At 44.2% G+C, this 21,691-nt stretch overlaps 1 protein-coding gene across 1 annotated transcript; it reads left to right on the forward strand.

Annotated features, from left to right (window-relative positions):
* The first annotated feature begins 862 nt into the window (after positions 1 to 862).
* On the forward strand, positions 863 to 21,020 carry LOC132579492 (uncharacterized). Its single transcript, XM_060249894.1, has 7 exons — positions 863 to 992; positions 5,201 to 5,428; positions 6,366 to 6,705; positions 8,963 to 9,102; positions 13,340 to 13,567; positions 14,453 to 14,792; positions 20,681 to 21,020. Exons 1-7 carry the CDS (start codon positions 932 to 934, stop codon positions 20,823 to 20,825), a joined length of 1,482 nt encoding a protein of 493 aa, XP_060105877.1. The 5' UTR covers positions 863 to 931; the 3' UTR covers positions 20,826 to 21,020.
* Positions 21,021 to 21,691: the final 671 nt, after the last annotated feature.

The raw sequence follows: 21,691 nt of genomic DNA on the forward strand, positions 1-21,691 counted from the left end.
TGTTTGAAAAGGTGGTCTGGCACCCCTGTTGCATCTGTCAGCTATTAGGTATTTGCCAGACAACTAGGAAGCCCAATAATGCCCATCGGGTTTCTCTCACCAGCCCTGTAGTAACAGGAAATCATCACTTGCAAATTCTTTCCTCTAGCCTGCTCAGAGCTGCTTCACACTTGTGGTTGCAAAATATGTCCTCAAATGGTTGGGACAAAGTTCTCAAATAGGGAAATCACCGTGCCCCAGTATGCTGCACCTTTTCCCTTTCTTCACAGTTATGCCTCCACTTCCCGGTGTTTCCTTAGACCTTTCCTTATCTGCCTGCTGCATGCCTCCACAATTGGTCATCTAGTTCAGGGGTGGCCACATGTGGCTCTTTCACACATATTGTATGGGTCCCAAAGCCCCCACCTCCCCATCAGTAGGCTTGAAGCAGGCATTCCTCTCTTTAAATCACTTCTCTAAGCCAAGTCAGCCAGTGGCTTGGAGACGGCATTTAAAGTTAAAGTTGCTTTCTTTCCACCTGTCTCCCTCATATATTTTCCTTCCTTCCTTCCTTCCTTCCTTCCTTCCTTCCTTCCTTCCTTCCTTCCTTCCTTCCTTCCTTCCTTCCTTCCTTCCTTCCTTCCTTCTCTCAAACATCCATGTCTTACAGCTCTCAAACATCTGACATTTATTTTATGTGGCTCTTATTACATTAAGCATGTTTGGCCACCCCTAGGCTAGTCTAATGTTTCATCAGGCAGCTAGAACTTTTCACTCAAGCCAAGTGCACCCTCACTGCACTTTTGAGTAAGGATGAAATGTTAGCAAGAAGATTTTGCGGTTTCACAGATTGGGGCAATTTGCTTCAGCCTACCTTTCTCAGGGAAGAGATGTTCAGTGCTGCTATCTAAATTTGTTTCTTTCCATCCAAGAACCAAGGCTTCTCTTGAACATGATGAGGGGCCTTCATGAGTGCTTATTGCTTCTGTTGTCCCTGTGTGGAATCACCTCAGGTAAGCACAAATGTGTCCTTTACACAGAAACAGTCTGGAGCTGTATTTTTTTAATTAGTTTTGTGATGTCAGAAGTGATGACATGCCTCTAGTGGCCCCCCCCCCCGAAAATGTTCTGCCTTTAGACCTCGGGCATGCAGCATTTAAAAGCCTCAAGGGCAGACTTGCAAACATTTGCAGAGGGATTAATTTTCACAACCAGGGATTTTTTTGAGCAGGAACACTCAGGAATGCAGTTCTGGCTGGCTTGGTGTCAGGGGGTGTGGCCTAATATACAAATAAATTCCTGATGGGCTTTTTCTACCCCCCCCCCCCCAAAAAAAAGCCCTGGTCACAACATAGTGCATACAGGGGAAAGTTATTGTACCTTTCTCCAGTTCACTCCGGAGAAAGGTATAAGGATGCCAGCCTCTGGATGGGATTTGGGGTTCTCCTGGAATTACAGCTCATCTGCAGACTACCAAGATCAGTTGTCCTGGAAAAAAATGGATGCTTTGGGGGGTGGGCTCTATGGCATTGTGCCTGACTGAAGTCCCTGTTCTCCCCAGGCTCCATCCTCAAATCTCCAGAAGTTTCCCAACCTGGCAACCCTAAGAAGAGAGAATGTTCAAATGTCAAGGAAAGCTGAACATACTCCCTTGAGAATGAGGAGCCCAAATTCCACGCTCACCTCGCCCCAGATTTAAAAGCCTGCTTGCAGGAAGGGCAGGATACAAATCTAATAAAATAAATTAATGAATTTATTTTATTAGATGTCATCAAGTCACAGCCAATTTATGGCAATCCCAGCAAAGGGTTCTTAAGGCAAGTGAGAAGCAGAGGTGGTTTGTCATTGCCTTCCTCTGCAAGGTCTTCTTTGGTGGTCTACTTTCCAAGTACTAACTAACTAACCAAGTACTAACTGCTCTGAGCTCTGTGAATTCAGGCAAGGGTAGTATATAAATCTAAATTATAAATAAATAAATAAATAAATAACCCTGCTTCACTTCTGAGATCTGATGAGATCAGGCAATACCATGTCGCCTTTCCTTCTAAATACTGAGAGATAGATGGGTAGCTGTGCTGATCTGAAGTAGCAGAACTAGGTTCAAGTCCAGTGACACCTTTAAGTCCAACAAAGTTTTATTCAAAGTATAAGCTTTCATGTGCATGTATGGTTCTTCAGATGTAAGTGTGTGTATACACAAAAACTTATACTTTAAATAAAACCTTTGGTCTTAAAGGTGCCACTGGACTCAAATTTTGTTCTATTGAGACATAGATTCATTAGTGGGGATAGAATCTTCATGTGAATACAAATGGAGGCATCTACAAAGAATACAATTTAGAAAGCCTGATTAAAAGCTGAAGAACAACCTGAAAGGCCAAGTAAGGTTGCCAACCTCCAGTTGGGGCCTGGAGATCCTCCAGAATTACAATGACAGAGTTCATATGACAGAATTCAGTCGTCCTGGCTGCTTTGGAGGTGAATTATATGATGTTATACCCAGCTGAGGCCACTATCATCCCCAGGCTCCACCCCCAAGTCTCCAGGAATTTCCCTACCCAGATCTGGCACCCCTAGGCTCACAAGGAATTATGGGAAGGAGGACTGACAATCAGGAAGTAGTGCCGAGTTCTCTTGTCTAGTTCCGATTCTCATCAACCTATCATTACAGTGCAGTTCCCCTACAGCTCTGGCCTTTGTGCAAAAAGAGACTTGTATATCCTAAAACTGAAGCAGCCCAGAGAAGATGTATGTCTGTTTTAATATCTCTCTCTCTACGTAATTAGAGTTCAGTGAGGGAAACGGAGTCCAGGCAAACATCTCCCTCCCTAATGTAGCACACATATCTCCATTCCAGAGTACTTTCAGCCACAAAGGACCCTGCCTCTTCATAACTAAAGGAATCTGGGGGGAGTGGATCAATTAATTACAAATGGAAGAAGAGTTTTTCTTCTAACCCACAACCACACACTACAAGTCTGATCCAAATAGGATCTCTACATACCTGAACATTAAATTACATCTGGAAACTCCCACTGCACATCTGCTTGATAGAACTTGGAGACAGAATAGTGTATCATATACTTAGACCCCTAAATAAATATTTTAGGGGCTGTGGGAGGGCAGGTGGGATAGCCCAGTCTCATCAGATCTCAGAAGCTAAGCAGGGTCGGTACTTGGAAGGGAGACCTCCAAGGAAAACTCTACAGAGAAAAGCAATGGCAAACCACCTCTGCTTAATCATTTGTCTTAAAAACCCTATGGGGGTCACCATAAGTCAGCTGTGACTTGACGGCACTGTATGCACACACAGTCAAGCCCTGTACTATAGAATAAAGTAAGAGTCCAGTAGCACCTTTAAGACCAACAATGTTCAAGAAGCAACTGAAAACTACCGTGTTTCCACAAGGATTCTGTTCTTCCTTGACTTCCTTTCAACAGCATTGTTTTCAGTAGCAGTTACATCATGTCATCCTCTATTTATCCTTTCTATGTTTTGTTTGGTGTGATCTTTCCCAATCTTGGTCAAAGATAATCATTTTCAACTATCATAGTTAAAGCTGCTTTGGATTATGTGTGGATGGGAAGATGCACATTTTTTTCCGGTCCAGCCCTCACTGACACTATTTTGTTTACCCCAAGTGCTTGCAATGGCCATTTCCTTCCTCCACTAGAGGACTTTCTGGGGCTTTTAAAAATATTAGTAATGGCTATATCACTATGATGTCATAACAACATAATGTCTAGTATAACAATAAACTAGTTCCTATCTTTTTTTAAAAAAATATAAGTATCTAGCCTTTTTAGCTGCTTGGTTATAAGGGGACAGATCCTGGCTGCACATTTTGTCCTATAATTGTTCAATGGAAAGTGCTAGACACTTTTATGCAATGAAAGCTGGGGTCTAGTAGACTGCTACAACAAAATGTTATGCTATAGTATTATAGCTGATGCTTTTTACAAGCTTCAAAATAGCCCTCCAGTTGTAGGGTGGAAAATGGCAGCCACCAAGGCTGAGACAAGGAAAGTGAGGATGAAACTTACATGTGGATGTTCCATTGCTACCGTGAGTGCCTTTGCATCTTCAGGAGCAACAATATAGAGATGTTGTCTCTGTGTGGAAGCAGCCCTGCATAACAATTTAAAAACTAATGTTCATTGGCCACTATCCTTTTGATCTCAGAACTTGTTTCGTTATCATGATTAATTTCATTTAGCGATGTGCCATGATCAATACAAAGCTTATCTCATCTTGAGCTTTCTAAGCAGCCTCTGAGGTTAAACGATCAAAAGGTGGGGTATAAAATGTCAAAAAAGGTAAGAAAGGTATACCCCAGCTTTCTTCAACCATGCCACTCAATGTAACTCACAAAGGATTCCTGAGTGGTTTCCCACCCAAGTGCTGATCAGACCTAAATCTGCTTAGTTTCAGCTAAGCTTCTCTATTATGTACCTTCCACCCATACTCTAAAACGTATTTACTTCATTTAAACCTCTCCTCTGCAATGGGGACCCAAAACAACTTGCACTGTTACCCTTTCCTCCCTTTTATGATCACAACAACCATGGAGACTGAGAGTGTGTAACTGGCCCAAGGTCACCTAACGAGCTTCCATGATACCATGAGGGATTTGAACCCAGGTCTCCAAGAATCTAATCTGACACTCTGACCTCGGGATCTCTAACCTTACTGAGCCTGTGGGCATATTTGGAATTCTGAGACAGTGTGGTGGGCACAGCACAAAATGGCTGTCATGGGATGTGGATCCAGCCATAAAATGGCAGCTGCATCTTGCTTTCAGTCATACAGTGAAAATTCTTCTGCAGTGGTGGAAACTGCTGACAAAGTAATTTTTAAAAAATCTGCACAGTCAGTCAACTCTCCGATGACTAATCAGAAGTCTTGCTGGACAAAACCCCCACCTAGCTCAACCCACTACCTGAAAACACTTGGGCACCAGGAAAGGTGTCAATGGGCACCATGACACTCATGGGCACCACACTGGGAACCCTAACCATTTCAACAGACAATGAAGAAAAATGCAAGGAATATATAGGCCAAGACTGAGCGTACTCTAAGCAGCCAGCTGTGGTGCCCCTTTGGAATGGTGGCCTCCATATCCTTGCATCCACTCAGTTCTTTACCTCATTTCTGGAGTTTCCCTATTTGCTCATAAATCCATGCTTATGATATTTTTCCTTCCATTCTCTCCCACCCCAGCTCTGCAGTGTACTGTAGTTCCAGGAGCTCTTACACAGATTGATGTCAGCAATGGACAAGTCTTTGGTGTGAACAGAGCAGGCAATATTTATACCTTGTATGGAACCACATGGACCCAGTTACCAGGGGCACTGACCCATGTCACAGTCGGTCTTGATGGCATTTGGGGTGTGAACTCAGTTAACTCCATCTATAGACTTGTGGGTGGCAACTGGAAGCAGGTTACAGGTATTTTAAGTCAACTCACTTTGTGGGGGTGTGAAAGGAGAATAAATAAACAGAGATATGGATATTGAAGACAGAATGTGTTTAAAACCCAAATTATATTTTCATAATGTAAGTACAGCCATCTGTATAAGTCATGCACTGATCTCTGCTTCTGTGATAGTGAGAAATTACTTCAGAAGAACCAAAAATCCATATTTTCCTAATGAGAAAAATATATGCATGTGGGGAGAAATGGCAAACTGGAAGAGAAATATACGACTTTCCCTGTGTTTATAATGCACTGAAAATGTTCTTCCATTATTTCTACACAATATTATTCTGTCATATGGGCTCTTGACCTGGAAGTATGCCTGGCTGAAGGGAAAAAAATACAAGAGTATTTTCTGGTTGTACAATATGCCAGTTAGTTAGTTTCTAACCCCCACTCCATCCCATGTTGATGAAATTAGTCTATATGATTGGTTGGACACACTTATACACCAGGTTTATATTACAAGGGGATAAAATAGGGTATGTCAACCTAAACATACCCATGATTGTAATCCCTAGCTGATTTCTTCTGACATATTTTAAAATTTGATTATATCTTCATTAGAGAATTGAACAGGCAAATATTCAGTGTGCCAGAATTCAATTTCAACCTGAAATTTCCTTGAGCCCCAAAATGAGGTGAAAGACCACATATGAATTTGGTAAATAAATCTGCATACATCAATCATCAAATACTGTGCTACACTGAAAACAATACAGGATGTTAAAGATATACTTCAATATTCAACAAACCCTCAAGCAGTCAGAGGCTTATCTGGAATACAGTCAATTATCAAACTTTATATATGGGGACAAATATATGTTGGGAGCAAACTTAATTCAGTTCTGTTCCACTAGGCTTCAAGTCTCATGTCCAGTAGACCTAGATCTTTCTGTTACTTTTCAGGTTTGCTGAAACAAATTGATGCAGGAGGAAGCCAGTTTATAGTTGGAGTCAACATGAATGATGACATCTATTGCCTGCCCAAGTCAGCAGCCATTGCTGCTGATGGCAACTCAGAACTGCCTTGGGTCCACATTGAAGGAAAGCTCAAATACTACTCCTGTGGGCCACTGGGTTGCTGGGGAGTTAACTCAGCTGACGCCATCTTCTTCCGGCATGATGTCACCCCAGATTCCTGTGCCGGATCCAGGTGGCAGAATGTGCCTGGCGGGCTTTCCATGATTGAGGTTGGGACAGAAGGAGATGTGTATGGAGCAAACAGCGCTGGACAGATTTATCGGAGGTACAGAATGGACTACTTAGAGAATGGGAAAGGCTTTCCTCTCCATAAAGCCATGCATCTTACACAGGAACTGTGCCCCTAATATTAATTAGATGTGATAGCGATGGGCCCATCACTTTAAATGTGGATCTATAGGGTGGCAGTTGAGTATAAGAGTTAAAAGGATGGTTGAGAGATGCTGAATCATAACTGTGTCTCATTGGTCCTGGTGCTGTTCTCCCAGCCAGGATTGCCTTCCGTATCAGAAAACAGCTGAGGGAAAAGTAGCATTAGAGGACAGCCAAGCCACAGAGAGATAACCAACTGATAGCGGAACAGTTCAGTATTGCCCACCTGAAAAATACTTCATGCTTAACATGAGATTCCCTGCTCTCTCTCCTTCTCCTGATAGGTGCAGTTTCTTATTTAAAGAGTTAGATAAAGTTTATCCCTCACAATGTGATTTTAGAGATTAAGCCCAGAGAAATCTGAGAAAGAAGCTCCCTGCAGTAGAGTTTCCAATCCCCAGTTGGAGACAGGGAATCCCCTGATTTGGAAGCCCTCCCTCTGCTTCAGGATCATCAGAAAGGTGTGGGGAGGGAAATTGTTGCTGGGCACTCCATTATATCCTATGGAGATCAATTCCCATAAGGTATAATGGATAATTGATCTGTAGGTATTTGGGGCTCCAGAGGCTTTAGGTAGAGGCACCGTAATTTCAGCATAGTATCTGGTAGCTCTCCTCAAAACACTCCCCAAGTTACAAAAAGATTGGACCAGGGGGTTCAATTCTATGAGCCCCCAAAGAAGATGTCCCTATCCTCCATTATTTCCTATGGAAGGAAGGCATTTAAAAGGAGCATGGTCCCTTTAAATGTGATTGCTAGAATTCCTTTTGGAGTTCTATCATGCTTGTCACTCCCTTGCTCCTGGCTCCACCCCCAAAGTCTCCTAGCTCCATCCCCAAAGTCTCCTAGCTCCATCCCCAAAGTCCCCAGATATTTCTTCCCTATGGGGTGGGGGTTGAGAGCCAGTTTGGTGTAGTGGTTAAGTATACAGACTCTTATCTGGGAGAACCAGGTTTGATTCCCAACTCCTCCACTTACAGCTGCTGGAATGGCCTTGGGTTAGCCATAGCTATTGCAGGAGTTGTCCTTGAAAGGGCAGCTGCTGTGGGAGCCCTCTCAGCCCCACCCACTTCACAGGGTGTCTGTTGTGGAGGGAGAAAATACAGGAGATTGTAAGACGCTCTGAGTCAGAGAGAAGGGCAGGGTATAAATCTGCAGTCTTCTTCTTCTTGAGCAAACTTGGCAACCCTACTCTACCATTTAGGTTTTCCTCCATGAGGCAAGTAACACTTCAAAATTATATCAGGAAAGTGGCTCAGGGAGATGACTTAGCATCACCTGTCCTCTTGTCACAAACCTAACCTGAGTTGAGTGTCCTTTGGCTGCTTTTAAAAATCATGGATATCTCTGCATCCGGTCTAGTTTTTTTTTTTTTTAATGACTGAGAATGAAGTTTTAAGTGAATGAAGAAAGGCTGGAACATGGGTAGCCACACACCAGAGATGTTCACGTTAACGAGTCTTTGGTGGTTAAGAAGAGCACAGACTCTAATCTGGGAGAAACAGGTTTGATTCCTCACTCCTCCACATGCACCTGCTGATGGAACCTTCAGTCAGTCACAAGTTCTCTCAGAACTGCTCCCTCAAGAGCAGTTCTTGAAAATGCTCTTTTAGCTCCACCTACCTCACAGCATGTCTGTTTTGGGGGGAAAAGGATATTGTTAACCCACTCTGAGATTCCAAGTAAAGGGCAGGATATAAATCCAGTCTCCTCCTCCTTTTTTGATAGTAGATAGGGGGAAGAAGGAGGAAGACCAAATAGGGGGGACCAGGTGGGTGGCAGTTAGAGCAAGGAGCCCAGAAAGGGTGTGTAGATGCCCAGGCAATGTCATGGTTTTTCCTTCCATTCCAAATTACTTTTAATAACCAGCTGGTCGTTTCCCTTATGCCTGGATTTCTAATGGACAATGCCAATTTTGCCAAACACCTGAAAAGTCCTGGCTACAAAAGTAAGCAATGTATGCCCTAGCAAGGTGTTTTCTTCAGATCCTAGATTTAGTGTCTCACTTTACTCATAGAACACATAACTCTAGCAGTTTTTAAAACTTTATTGTCTGTAACACTTGTACATAGAGACGCAATTCAAAAACTTCATCCCACAACTACAAAGCAAACTAATTCTTAGGATATTCTTGTTAAATTTTCTTGCAGGGTTGGAATCAGTGCTGCCAATCCCATTGGAACTGCGTGGGAACATTTGAGCCTTGACCTTGGAGCGATTAAACACGTGTCGTATGACCTGGGCCACCTGTGGGTTTTGACTACAGAAGGAAAAATTTTGAACTGCAAAGGTTGACCAGTCATTCATAATTTCTTTGCCAGCAGTGCTTGCTTTGTTTGTCATGGCCAGTGGTGTCAAGACATTAAACATTATCCAGTGATACAGGCAAATGCTTCCTGTGTGTCATCCTCTCTTTTTCAAGTTTTCAACAAACTTAAGTTGGGGCTGGAGTTCTTCCAGAGCTGCAACTGATCTCCAGAAGGATCAGTTCCCCCAGATGAAATAGCAGGTTCAGAGGGTATACCATAGAGTCTAGAACAAACTGAAGTGAAGAAAATCACTTGTATTTTCTGTAACACAGTCCCCCTCCTTTTCTTTTAAAGACAGTAAAATATCTGAGACAGATGTTATTTCCCAGCTCTCATCCCTTTCAGAAACTAGACCAAAATAGCTGATGCTTAATATATATTTAATTTGCAATGAAATTCATGTACTTTTAAACTGATAAAGCTTGGTCACTTACGATTCTTGAGCAAGCTAAATAGATTTATGGTTGGAATTTTTTAAAAAAATGAAAGGAAATATCTTCTAAATTTGTTTATCAAACTCAAGTTGGGGCTGGAGTTCTTCCAGAGCTGCAACTGATCTCCAGAAGGATCAGTTCCCCCAGATGAAATAGCAGGTTCAGAGGGTATACCATAGAGTCTAGAACAAACTGAAGTCCTAGATTAACATCACATCCCCGCTGAGCTGCTGCCCCTCCTCAAATTCCACTATCTCCAGACTTTGGCCCCAAGTTTCTAGGAATTTCCCAAGTTGGAGTTGTCAATCTTGTTTTTAAGAAAGAGGAAAGGGAACCTGAGACTGGTTTTTGTGATATTCACAATGGAACTGCACAAAAAGCAGTATGTGTTAAGAGCACTGAGAATAACTACTTTTTAAATACATTCTAATAATCATGGGAATTTCATCATCACTGTTCAAACAGCTCTGCATTTTGATGAACATTTTAAATAATCATCTGAAGCTCAAAGTTTGCAAGGAATGGTGGTGGTCTTCTCAGATCTTCCTAAATGGCATTACTGGATACAGTTTCTTGCACAACTGGTGCTTCCTTTTTAAAGGGAGAAGCATGCATTGTGACACACAGCCTACTTTCTGATCTTAAATTTTCTACCCACAATGTGTCCAGACAGCCTATGCCTATTCAGTGCTGAGAGGCATTATGCTTATGTACAGATGCACATTCTTTTGTTAACATTTCATTTGTGGCAAAGCCTGGGAATTCTAAGCAGTTTCCAAGACTGACCTGATCAAACCGACATTCTTCCTGTGCTTAACTGCTGCAGGATTCCAAGGATGCAAGTGCTTTCTAAGAATTCTGCTATGGAGAGGTTAGAGTTAGAAACCAGTTGCTGACTATCTGCCAAGGCTCTTCTTGGATCATTAGCAGTTTAGGAGATTTTTCCCAGGCTCTGACTTCCCACATCCTTCAAAAAATCCTAATCTGAGGCATTGGTTCTTACCTGCTGTTTGCTATCTACATTTATAACTATGAATGGCCCTATGGCAAATGTCCTCTGCCATTGCCATCATGGCCTGCTTAAAACTAGGTTGAAAATGGCTAAACAAATATGGCAAGAGGCATTCAGATGAACATCATGACATATTAACTTCGCTTGCAAATCCAGTCCAAAACTATACTTTGCAATGCAAATTCACACCTCAAAGTCTATTTTCTTGCTCTAGGATTGCCAGGTCCCCCAGGCCATCAGTGGGGAATGGGGGTAGCATTGCCAGATTGGGAAACTCCTGGAGGCTTGGGATGGAGCCTGGGGAGGGCAGAGACTTCAGTGGGTTATAATGCCATAGAGTCAGTCCACCGATCAAAGCAGTCATTTTCTCCAGGGGCACTTATTTCTGTATCAGGAGATGAGGTGTAATTTGGAGGATCCCCAGGTCCTACCTAGAAGCTGGCACCATATCTTCTCACTGTCATACTGCTTAGCAGAACTCATCAGATGCATCCTTGCTGACTGTTAAGGAGTTTGATTGCCCTGACCTCAATTCACAACAATGGCAGTCACTGATGTGGGCACAGAAACTTATTACATGATGGTGTGGAATAACATGACATGTTCTGATTCAAGCTGAAGTTGCAGGCCTGGAAGGAGCTGTGACTGAAATCTCCAAGGCATATTTAGATGTGGAAGACATAAAAGGTGCAGGCCAAATCAAATTGAGATATGTTTTGTGTGATTAAAGGGTTTTCCCCACAATAATGCCTTGCAATTGTACAACTTTTCTTTGCAGCTATTTGTATTTTATCTAATCTTATGAATCAATATGAGCACCAACATTAAACTATAAACAAGTTTTTATTAGCCTTTCAGTTCTCTGTCATTTACCACAAGGAAAAGAATGAAGAAAAGCAGATAACACAAATAGAGATCATTTTTATATGCGGCAGAACCAATCTCAAGGCAAATATATCTATATGTTGTTATGCAATATTTGACGCATGAACCAGCTGGGAAAGAGAATTGTTGGCAACAAGTATTTTGGATGATTAAGATCTGGGCTGAACTTCTGTTTCCCTTCCTGATACTTCCTGCTATTTAATCTTGGGCGTGGCCAAAGGCTTGAGCCTTTTGGTGTGAGCCAAAGAGCAAGACTGTTTATCTTTGGCTCTTAGCTCACTGTTCATAATTTGTGGTTATGAGAGAGGCAGCCCAATGAATCTAAGAACAGTTCAGAATGAAGCATATTGTACTCCTTGGGATTTTTTTTTTTGTATATTTGTACATTGTAAACTGCTTCACACACTCCACTGCAGAGGAAAAGGGGATAGATAAATACACTGTGTCTCTGTAATGGGTAAGGCTAAATATTTAACATCCTGCAGTGTGCTACATGGTGACCCTTGAGATGCATCTTTTGACCTAGGATGACATTCAAAGATAACATTGGGGTTGGGGGGGGGAGACTAACGGAGGAATCCAGACACTCCAATTGCCTTCCTTGGAGTAAGGGATGGAACAATAGAATGAAGGGGAATGACCCATCCATCTTCATTTCTAATGGCACTGCAAGCACAAGCAAATATGTTGTCAAAAATGTGTCAAGTGGGAGATGTGGATTTGGGGAGTGGGGTTATATGTTCTTCCCCATCTAATTCAAAACAGAATACTCAGTGCCTCTCTTAAAGACAATGAGAGAGACCATTACATGCTGATATTGCTATATAGAATCACATTCAGTAAGTGGGAACTAGAACTTCATTCCTAAACTCTGCAGCCTGTGACTCACAGTAAGGGGGAATTCAGATTGCTGTGGTTCAAATATCCAAGCTTTGCTATGATTACATCAAGGTACCTATAGTATTTATTGATGATGAGTTCCTCTGAATGGCATGAGGGTGTTGCCGCCACGCTGTAAGCAGCAACAATACTGAGGCATGATACTTGGCGGGAGGGGGGCCACTGCAGATACCAGAATGAGGGTTGCCAGCATTGGGTTGGGGATTACCTGGAGATTTGGGGGTGGGGGTAGAGCCTGAGAAGAGTGGGGTTTGGGGAGAGACTTCAGTGGGGTATAATTCTATAGAGTCCACCTTCCAAAGCAGCCATTTTCTCCATATGGACTGAACTCCATTGCCTGATCAACAGGAGATCTCCAGCCACCACCTGGAGGCTGGCAACTCTAACAAGATCTCTGTTAACAAGGCAAGCTCTATAACTGAATGAGCAGGTCCTATCAGGGCAACTAGTAAAAGCGGAGGGGTTGTAAGAGCAGAAGTCAAGGCTGTGGATGTCGCTAGTAGAGAAAACCAGAGCAGCAACCAAGGAGAGGCAAAAGAACAAGGAGGGAGGAATCAGGGAAACCCATATGGAGGCCACCAAACACAATCTTAAGCCCAATACCAGGTGGGCTTTTGCTCAGGCATTATTTTTAGCTAGGCCAGATCAGGAGGAACACACCACTAGGGTGCTGGAGATATGGAACATATCTTTCATTCCATACCATAAATGGAAGACCACCAGGAGACTTCTAATCCTTATCATACAATGTCCTTATCAAACCACAAGGCTGTTCATACCCAGATGAACAGGAGATAATTTTCTTGTTCCAGACTGAGACTTGCATGAGCGATGGTTCCTCACAGGAGCAGGGATATCTGCAGTATTCTACCCATCTCAATCCAATCTTATCCTCTTTGGGATATACCTACATTTGTGATAGACCTGCATTTATGACAGACCTACATTTGTGGATGAGCATATAAACATGACACCTTTTTGCTCTAGTTTCAGATTGTGAACAGGTGCCTGGAGCATTGACCCAGATCGATGTCAGCAATGGACAGGTCTTTGGTGTGAACAGTGCAAGCAACATTTACACCTTGTATGGAAACACATGGACCCAGTTACCAGGGGGACTGACCCATGTCACAACTGGTCCTTCTGGAGTCTGGGGTGTCAACTCAAATCATAACATCTACAGGCTTGTGGGTGGCAGCTGGAGGCTGGTTACAGGTATTGTAAGACAGCTGATTCATGGTTGTATGGATGCATAAGAAACGGGGAGAGGGGATGCTAAAGGCATGCACAAAAAAGAATATTTATTAGCAAAATTTGGCAAAAGGTGGCTTTCTTGTGTAATCACTTTTGCCTCTGAAGTTTTGTTCTCACCCAGTGCCTACAGTCAGCCCATGTTATCTGTCATTTGCAAGCTGATTGAGTCCTATAATGATATAAAGAAAAGGTTGTTGGGTAGGTGCAACCAAGAGAAAAAAACAGCCTTCTATCTGGAGTCTGTATTAAAGGCACTGGAGCAGAAGTTGTGAAAGGGGGATACAGAATCTGCTTTGGTTTGTGTTCCATCACTCATATAGCACAGGCTCTCAAATAGACAACAGATGCCAATTGAATTTTTATGGAGGAACTTTACTTGATTCACAATGGAAGTTCTACACTCAGTAAACATCCAAGGACTGCTCTTTCCCTAATACTTTATTGTAAAACAATACTCATTACAGAGTTCTTTGAATGGTGTGCACCCATAAAACTCGATGTGTGAAAGAAAGGGCTAGCTTTGCATATCCTCATACATTACCAGGCTTCTAACATGCACATCAAATGGCAATTCCACCACTGCATGATCAAAAGCCATAGTACTTACTAAATATGCTTCAGCGTTCCTGGTTGTACAATGAATCCAGATCCCATTCATCTTATATGCCGCCATAAACTCCAGTGGTATGGTTGCCTGGGCACATGATGAACCACCCAGGGCTTAGTTGACATCAGCTGAAACAACTGAATTTCTTTCTGCATATCGTACCAAATGTGACCTAATCCTTAATATATACATTTTGATAGGTTGCCCTAAAATCCTAGATCTTTCTGCTATTTTTTCAGGTTTGCTCAAACAGATAGATGCAGGTGGAAGCCAGTTTATAGTTGGAGTCAACATGAATGATGACATCTATTGTCTGCCCAAGTCAGCAGCCATTGCTGCTGATGGCAGCTCTGCATTGCCCTGGATCCACATTGAAGGAAAGCTCAAATACTACTCCTGTGGGCCACTGGGTTGCTGGGGAGTTAACTCAGCTGACGCCATCTACTTCCGGCATGATGTCACCCCAGATTCCTGTGCCGGATCCAGGTGGCAGAATGTGCCTGGCGGGCTTTCCATGATTGAGGTTGGGACGGAAGGAGATGTGTATGGAGCAAACAGCGCTGGACAGATTTATCGCAGGTACTATTAAGAAGACTCTGGCTGGAAGAGTCTCCATCTTTTGGAGGTGTACTGCCACTTACAGGAGGCTGTGGCATGTCTTGAACCAGAGTAGCAAATACTAAAGCAAAGAGATAATTCTGGAGGGATTTCAGTTCCTTCGTGACCGAATACCTGTGACTCAAGCAGCATTTGAGTACAAACCACCCAGGGCAGGTCATTGGATTCAGTTTCAATCTCAAGCATGACCACCTCAAAGCCAATCAACACATTATACACATTCCTGATGTATTTTTAAATGGGGAAAAAAGTCTCCTGTGGCTGCAACTCTGAGAGGAGATCAGTCAGCAAAGTACGGTTGCCAATCCCCAGGTGGGGCAATACAAAGAACAAACACTGTGATATACAAGCTACAATGTTCAGTAACTTTATGAGTCATATAAATCTGTTGCATGTATTATATTATAAATACAACTTTACATGGGGGTGGGTGGGGGGTGGGCTCCCTCTGGGAATCCTACCCCCCCAGGGAAAGTGCATGCGCAATACATAGCCTCTCCTCTCCCGGTGTAGTGAACGCCGCGTGGTCACTGTCTGGCTATGCCTGGCAGATGGTCACTGCAATGGCCTCTCCTGCATTACTGCATCCGTAGCAACACCTTCTCGCTGGTCCCCCCCGTTTTCACAGAGTTTGCTACGTCATGGTGCGACCGAATGTCCGGCGGTATAACCGGATGGGCAGGCTGGGCCCACCAACCTCGCCAGCCTAAGAGAAGGAAAACTCTAACATCAAACCCGGGCAGATAGAGCTCGTTAATGTAACATCTACCACCTGGAGGACTCGCTGCCAGCGTCCCAGCTTACTGGGCCATGGCAGATGACCCCCAGGTGAAAGGGTGGAGCCAGTACCGCGCACACTGCGCTTCACCTAAAAAATTCCTCTGCGCAGGCCTGAAGGGCATATCCACACACACAACACACAACGCATCAAGTCCTGCAGCGATGGGCAAGGGGCGAAACGGCAGGTGGAAGGTGCCACTGGAAGCCGCAGTCCCGATCCTGCATGTAGGCGGTTCAGGGTATTGGTCACCTGATGCTAACCCGGAGACGAAAGCATTTTTCGGCAGCACCCTGAACGACCAAGCAGCCTTATCTAGGGACAGCACTGCTTGCTCCACACGGAGAGGGGCCTAGAAAAGGTGGCCTAAACAAAGCTCGTCTCCCCCACCCCAGTTGGCTAGCCGCGGTCAACGGGCATCCTTACTTGCGGTCGAAAAATAACAACAAAGAAAAGGCATGCACCTGCCTCACAAAGTGTGCAAAGACTAAAGCTTGCGTGTTGGAACATCAGAACCATGCTTGACACAGTAGGCAGTGGTCGCCCTGAACGACGCTCTGCTCTAGTTGCCCACGAACTTCTCAGGTTGAATATCGACATAGCAGCTCTCAGTGAGGTCCGTTTCCCTGAGGAAGGTAGTCTTCAAGAACACGGTGCTGGCTATACCCTCTACTGGTCGGGTAAGTCAAAGGCTGAGAGCCGCCTTTCTGGCGTTGGCTTCATGGTCAGGAACTCCATTGCCTCCAAACTCGAAAACCTGCCAACAGGTCACTCAGATCGCATCATGTCCATGCGCCTCCCACTTCAAAACAAGCAGCATGCAACACTCTTCAGTGTGTATGCCCCAACCCTTCAAGCAGATCCTGCAGAAAAGAACAAGTTCTATGCTGATCTACGCAACCTCGTACGGAAGACCCCTACAGAGGACAAGGTGATCATCCTTGGCGACTTCAATGCCAGAGTAGGTAAAGACTCGGAAGCCTGGAAAGGAGTACTTGGCAAACACGGCATTGGCAACTGCAATGACAACGGGCGCCTCCTGCTAGAATTCTGCATGGAGCACCAGCTCACCATCACCAACACTATCTTCCAGCAGAAGAACAGTCTGAAGACAACCTGGATGCACCCACGGTCCAAGCATTGGCACCTTATCGACTACATTCTGGTGCGCCAGAGAGACCTTCGAGATGTCTTACACACCCGAGTAATGCCCAGCGCAGAATGTCATACGGATCATCGTCTTGTACGCTGCAGTCTCCGTCTTCACTTTAAACCCACACCCAGGAGAGGAGGTATCCCTCGGAGGAAGTTTCAGGTTGGCAGCCTCCAGTCAGCCGAAGTTAAAGCTGCCTTCCAGGCAAAACTCCAGTCAAGAATTGAGGACCCCAGTTGCCCCACAGACCCTTCTCCAGAAGCACTCTGGGAACACCTAAAAACTGCCGTCCTGCAGATCTCTGAAGAAGTCCTCGGGTTCTCCACAAGGAAGAACAAGGACTGGTTTGATGAGAACAATCAAGAGATCCAAGAATTACTGGCAAAAAAGAGATCTGCCTACCAAGCACATCTTGCTCAGCCCTCCTGTCCTGGGAAAAAAGCAACCTTTCGCGCTGCATGTAGCAACCTCCAGCGCAAGCTTCGAGACATTCAGAACGAGTGGTGGACCAAGCTTGCAGAGAGAACCCAGCTGTGTGCAGACACTGGTGATTTAAGAGGATTCTACGAAGCCCTGAAGGCAGTATATGGTCCATCATATCAGGCTCAGAGTCCCTTGCATAGTGCAGACGGCCAAGTGCTCCTCACAGACAAGGCATCCATACTGAACCGGTGGTCGGAGTATTTTCAGGTTCTCTTCAGTGCCAACCGCGTAGTTCAAGATTCAGCAATCCACCTCACCCCACTTCAACCGGTGAAAACAGAGTTGGATGAGATCCCCACCCTAGAAGAGACTGTTAAAGCCATCAAGCAACTGAAAAGTGGCAAGGCAGCAGGAGTTGATGGAATTCCACCAGAGATCTGGAAGCATGGGGGCACAGTACTACATAGCTCACTTCACAAAGTACTTGTCACCTGCTGGGAACAAGGCAAATTACCACAGGACTTTCACGATGCAATCATCATCACCCTACACAAGAACAAAGGGGAAAAGTCAGACTGCTCCAACTACCGGGGGATAACCCTGCTCTCCATCGCAGGCAAAATCCTTGCCAGAATACTCCTGAACAGACTGGTGCCCACCATTGCAGAAGAACTCCTCCCAGAGAGCCAGTGCGGCTTCAGAGCTAACAGGAGCACCACCGACATGGTATTTGTTCTCAGGCAGCTCCAAGAGAAATGCAGGGAACAGAACAAGGCTCTGTATGTGACTTTTGTCGACCTTACCAAAGCTTTCGATACCGTTAGCAGGAAAGGCCTGTGGCAAATCTTGGAACGTTTAGGATGTCCCCCAAGGTTCCTCAGCATGATCATCCAGCTACACGAAGACCAGCGAGGCCAAGTCAGACACTGCAACGACCTCTCGGAGCCCTTCCCAATAGGCACAGGTGTAAAGCAAGGCTGCGTTCTCGCGCCAACTCTCTTTACGATCTTCTTTAGCATGATGCTTCAAAGAGCCGCAGTAGATCTAGATGATGACGATGGTGTATACATCCGCTATCACACCGATGGCAGCCTGTTCAACCTGAGGCGACTAAAGGCACACTCCAAGACAATGGAAAAACTCATCCGAGAGCTACTGTTTGCTGATGATGCTGCACTCGTCTCCCACTCGGTATCAGCTCTGCAGCATATGACGTCCTGCTTTGCAGAGGCTGCCAAGCTATTCGGCCTAGAAGTTAGTCTGAAGAAGACAGAAGTTCTCCACCAGCCTGCACCCCAGGAAGATTATCACCCCCCCTGCATCACTGTGGGTGAATCAGTTCTGAAGACAGTCCAGCAGTTCAGCTACCTGGGGTGCATCATCTCCTCAGATGCCAAGATCGACAAGGAGATTGACAACAGGCTGGCAAAGGCAAACCGTGCATTTGGCCGACTGCACAAAAGAGTGTGGAGCAACAAGCATCTGAAAAAAGGCACAAAGATCAATGTTTACAAAGCGGTTGTGATGACAACCCTCATCTACGGTTCCGAATCGTGGGTTTTATACCGTCATCACCTGCGACTCCTTGAGCGCTTTCATCAGCGCTGCCTTCGCACCATCCTCAACATCCACTGGAGTGACTTTGTGACCAACACTGAAGTCCTCAAGCGAGCGGAGGTTACCAGCATTGAGGCACTGCTGTTGAAGACGCAGCTGCGCTGGGCAGGGCATATTTCTAGGATGGAAAACCACCGCCTTCCCAAGATTGCCCTGTATGGCGAACTCTCCACCGGCCATCGAAATAGAGGGGCACCAAAGAAGAGGTACAAGGACTCCTTGAAGAAATCCCTTAGCACCTGTCACATCAACCATCACCAGTGGTCTGACCTAGCCTCAGATCGCAAAGCATGGAGGCACACCATCCACCAGGCTGTCTCTTCCTTTGAGAACGCACGCATAGCTGGTCTTGAGGACAAAAGGAGATTGAGAAAGAATCGCACTGCTACGGGACCAACCCTAAATCAGACTTTTCCCTGCAGCCGCTGTGGCCAGACCTGCCTGTCCCACATTGGTCTTGTCAGCCACCAGCGAGCCTGCAGCAAACGTGGACTATTGCACCCTTCTTAAATCTTCGTTCGCGAAGCCAAGCCGAGAGAGAGAGAGAGAGAGAGAGACAACTTTACATACAACAGATTTATATGACTCATAAAGATACTAAACATGGTAGCTTGTATATCACAATGTTTGTTCTTTGTATTGCCTCAATAATGAACTGTAATCCCCAGGTGGGAGCAGGGCATCTCTCGGTTTGGAGGCCCTCCCCTTGCTTCAGTCATCAGAAAGTGCAGGGGGCAGGGAAATGTCTGCTGGGTATTCCATTATTCCCTATGGAGACCGATTGCCATATGATATAATGGAGAATTGATCCGCAAGTATCTGGGACTCTTGGGGGGGGGGCGTTTCTTGAGGTAGTGGCACCAAATTTGCAGCATAGCATCCGATGTCTCTCCTCTGAACATTCTCCAAGTTTCAAAAGGATTGGACCAGGGGGTCCAATTCTATGAGCCCCAAAAAACAATGCCCCTATCCATTATTTCTAATGGAGGGAAAGCATTTAAAAGGTGTGTGGTCCCTTAAAATGTGATGGCCAGAACTTCCTTTGGGGTTCAGTTATGCTTGTCATAATCTTGCTCCTGGCTCCACCCGCAGTGTCTCCAGATATTTCTTTAATTGGACCTGGCAACCTTACAGCAAGGAAAAAGCCAGCATGTTATATGGGTTAGAGTGCTGGCCTAAGATCTGAACCCCTAGGCTGCCATGGAAGTTCAATGGGTGATCTTGGTCCAGTCACACACTCCTTCAGCCTCACCTAGCTCACAGGGTTGCTATTGTGAAGATAAAATGGAGGCCTGGAAAATGATGTTGTAAGACTTTTTGGGTCATAACGAGGGAAGGAAGCAGGATATTCATGAATAAGGCTGCTAGATCATTTCCCCTGAGACCATTTTCCCATCTAAAATAACAAATTGAAGAGAAAAGACATGGCAGCTGTATATATTTATATCTGAATATTCTTTGAGAGGGCAAAAGGATCTAGGAGAGATTTTGAGCAGAATAGCCAGGGTAAAGGTTACGTAGCAACCCTGGACTCATTCTCCCTCCAGTTATTTGCAGTTTTTACAAATAAATCATGGGAGGAAAGTTATCTGCAATTAAATGTAATATGTGGCTTCAATCCACTGAAAACACCTATCTGGAAGCAGGAGCCGCTTCAGACATTCAGCCTTGTTTGGGTCACTTTTGCATCAGATTGATCCATTTGGGGTGAAGATTTGCATCTCTAGCAATTTTTTCTTTTCTATTGGCTTCTGCACATGTGTCTTTAACCAATAGGTAAAGCAACAGTGAATTAGGTCCATTTATCAAATTAACCTCAAGGATGCTCATTTTCATACAGAGCTAAATGAACACCTGTCTTATTACCTTTTCTTCCAGGGAAGGAATCACCAAAGGCAATCCTATTGGAACTTCTTGGTCACTAGTAGACAAAAAAAATGGGAAAGCTAAGCATGTGTCCTATGACCTGGACCGGATGTGGGTTGTCACTTCAGAAGGGAACATATTCAAATGCAAAGTATGACTTGACCTTTACTGAGTAATAAGTATTATTGGCTACACCATCGGAAGACATGTTGAGAAGGACACCAAGAAATTTAAAGTAGTAGCAGATTGATTCAGTCAATGTTTTCTCTCACACCCTTCTCTTTTTCTATAAAACTCTCCCCTTCACTGCTTTTTAATGAGAAGTTTGAAATTAAAATTAAATTGATCAACTTGACTCTTTGGTTATGTAAGTGTACCTTCCTTCATATGAGAAAACATGTTCCTTTTTAAGAAGCAACCCAGGTTTCTTACCTAGTACACACAACAGGAAAATGAAGCCACCTGGCACTTCTGAATGTACCTCTCTGAAAGCAGTATTTCTCATTACTGTTTTTATTCACACTTTGAATTAAGTATATATGCATATACATAGCTACAAAACATGAGGCATAAATGAGGTTTAAGGCTGTATATGTGTTTAGAAAAAATTGCGGCGCTGAAAATTGTAAGGCTCGGACAAGGAAGAAGGAATTACGGAGCATAAATGGGTCTACTTTATAAGAGTTGAAATTAGAATTACACAGACAACAGTCAAAACACAGTAAATTAGCTTATGTAGGGTTACAGAGGTATAAAGTATCACACCATCAAAATGTATTTGTAACAAAGAGTAATAACATTTCACAGCCTAAAAGTTAAGTTTAATATACTGTATGGTCAAAGACCAGCATAGATAAAATACTACAAAGTTATTGATAAAAAACAGAATTTAAAAAAGGCAATAATATAAATAGACAATAATATAGTCGTTATTTTCATCAACCCTGATAACGAAAGCAACTGACAGATTTTATAGGCTGTTGCACAAAATTTTGCAACTGAGGCTGTAGTTGTTGGGTTTCT

Source organism: Heteronotia binoei, chromosome 11 (assembly GCF_032191835.1).
Source record: "Heteronotia binoei isolate CCM8104 ecotype False Entrance Well chromosome 11, APGP_CSIRO_Hbin_v1, whole genome shotgun sequence".
NCBI classification, from domain to species: Eukaryota; Metazoa; Chordata; class Lepidosauria; order Squamata; family Gekkonidae; genus Heteronotia; species Heteronotia binoei.

Bases quoted from the DNA above. Each gene is read 5' to 3' on its own strand.
- LOC132579492 (XM_060249894.1), top strand. From the start codon at position 932: ATGATGAGGGGCCTTCATGAGTGCTTATTGCTTCTGTTGTCCCTGTGT. The intron at 9,103-13,339 runs GTTGACCAGTCA...TTTTTGCTCTAG, and splicing joins AAAAATTTTGAACTGCAAAG to TTTCAGATTGTGAACAGGTG. The intron at 13,568-14,452 runs GTATTGTAAGAC...CTATTTTTTCAG, and splicing joins CAGCTGGAGGCTGGTTACAG to GTTTGCTCAAACAGATAGAT.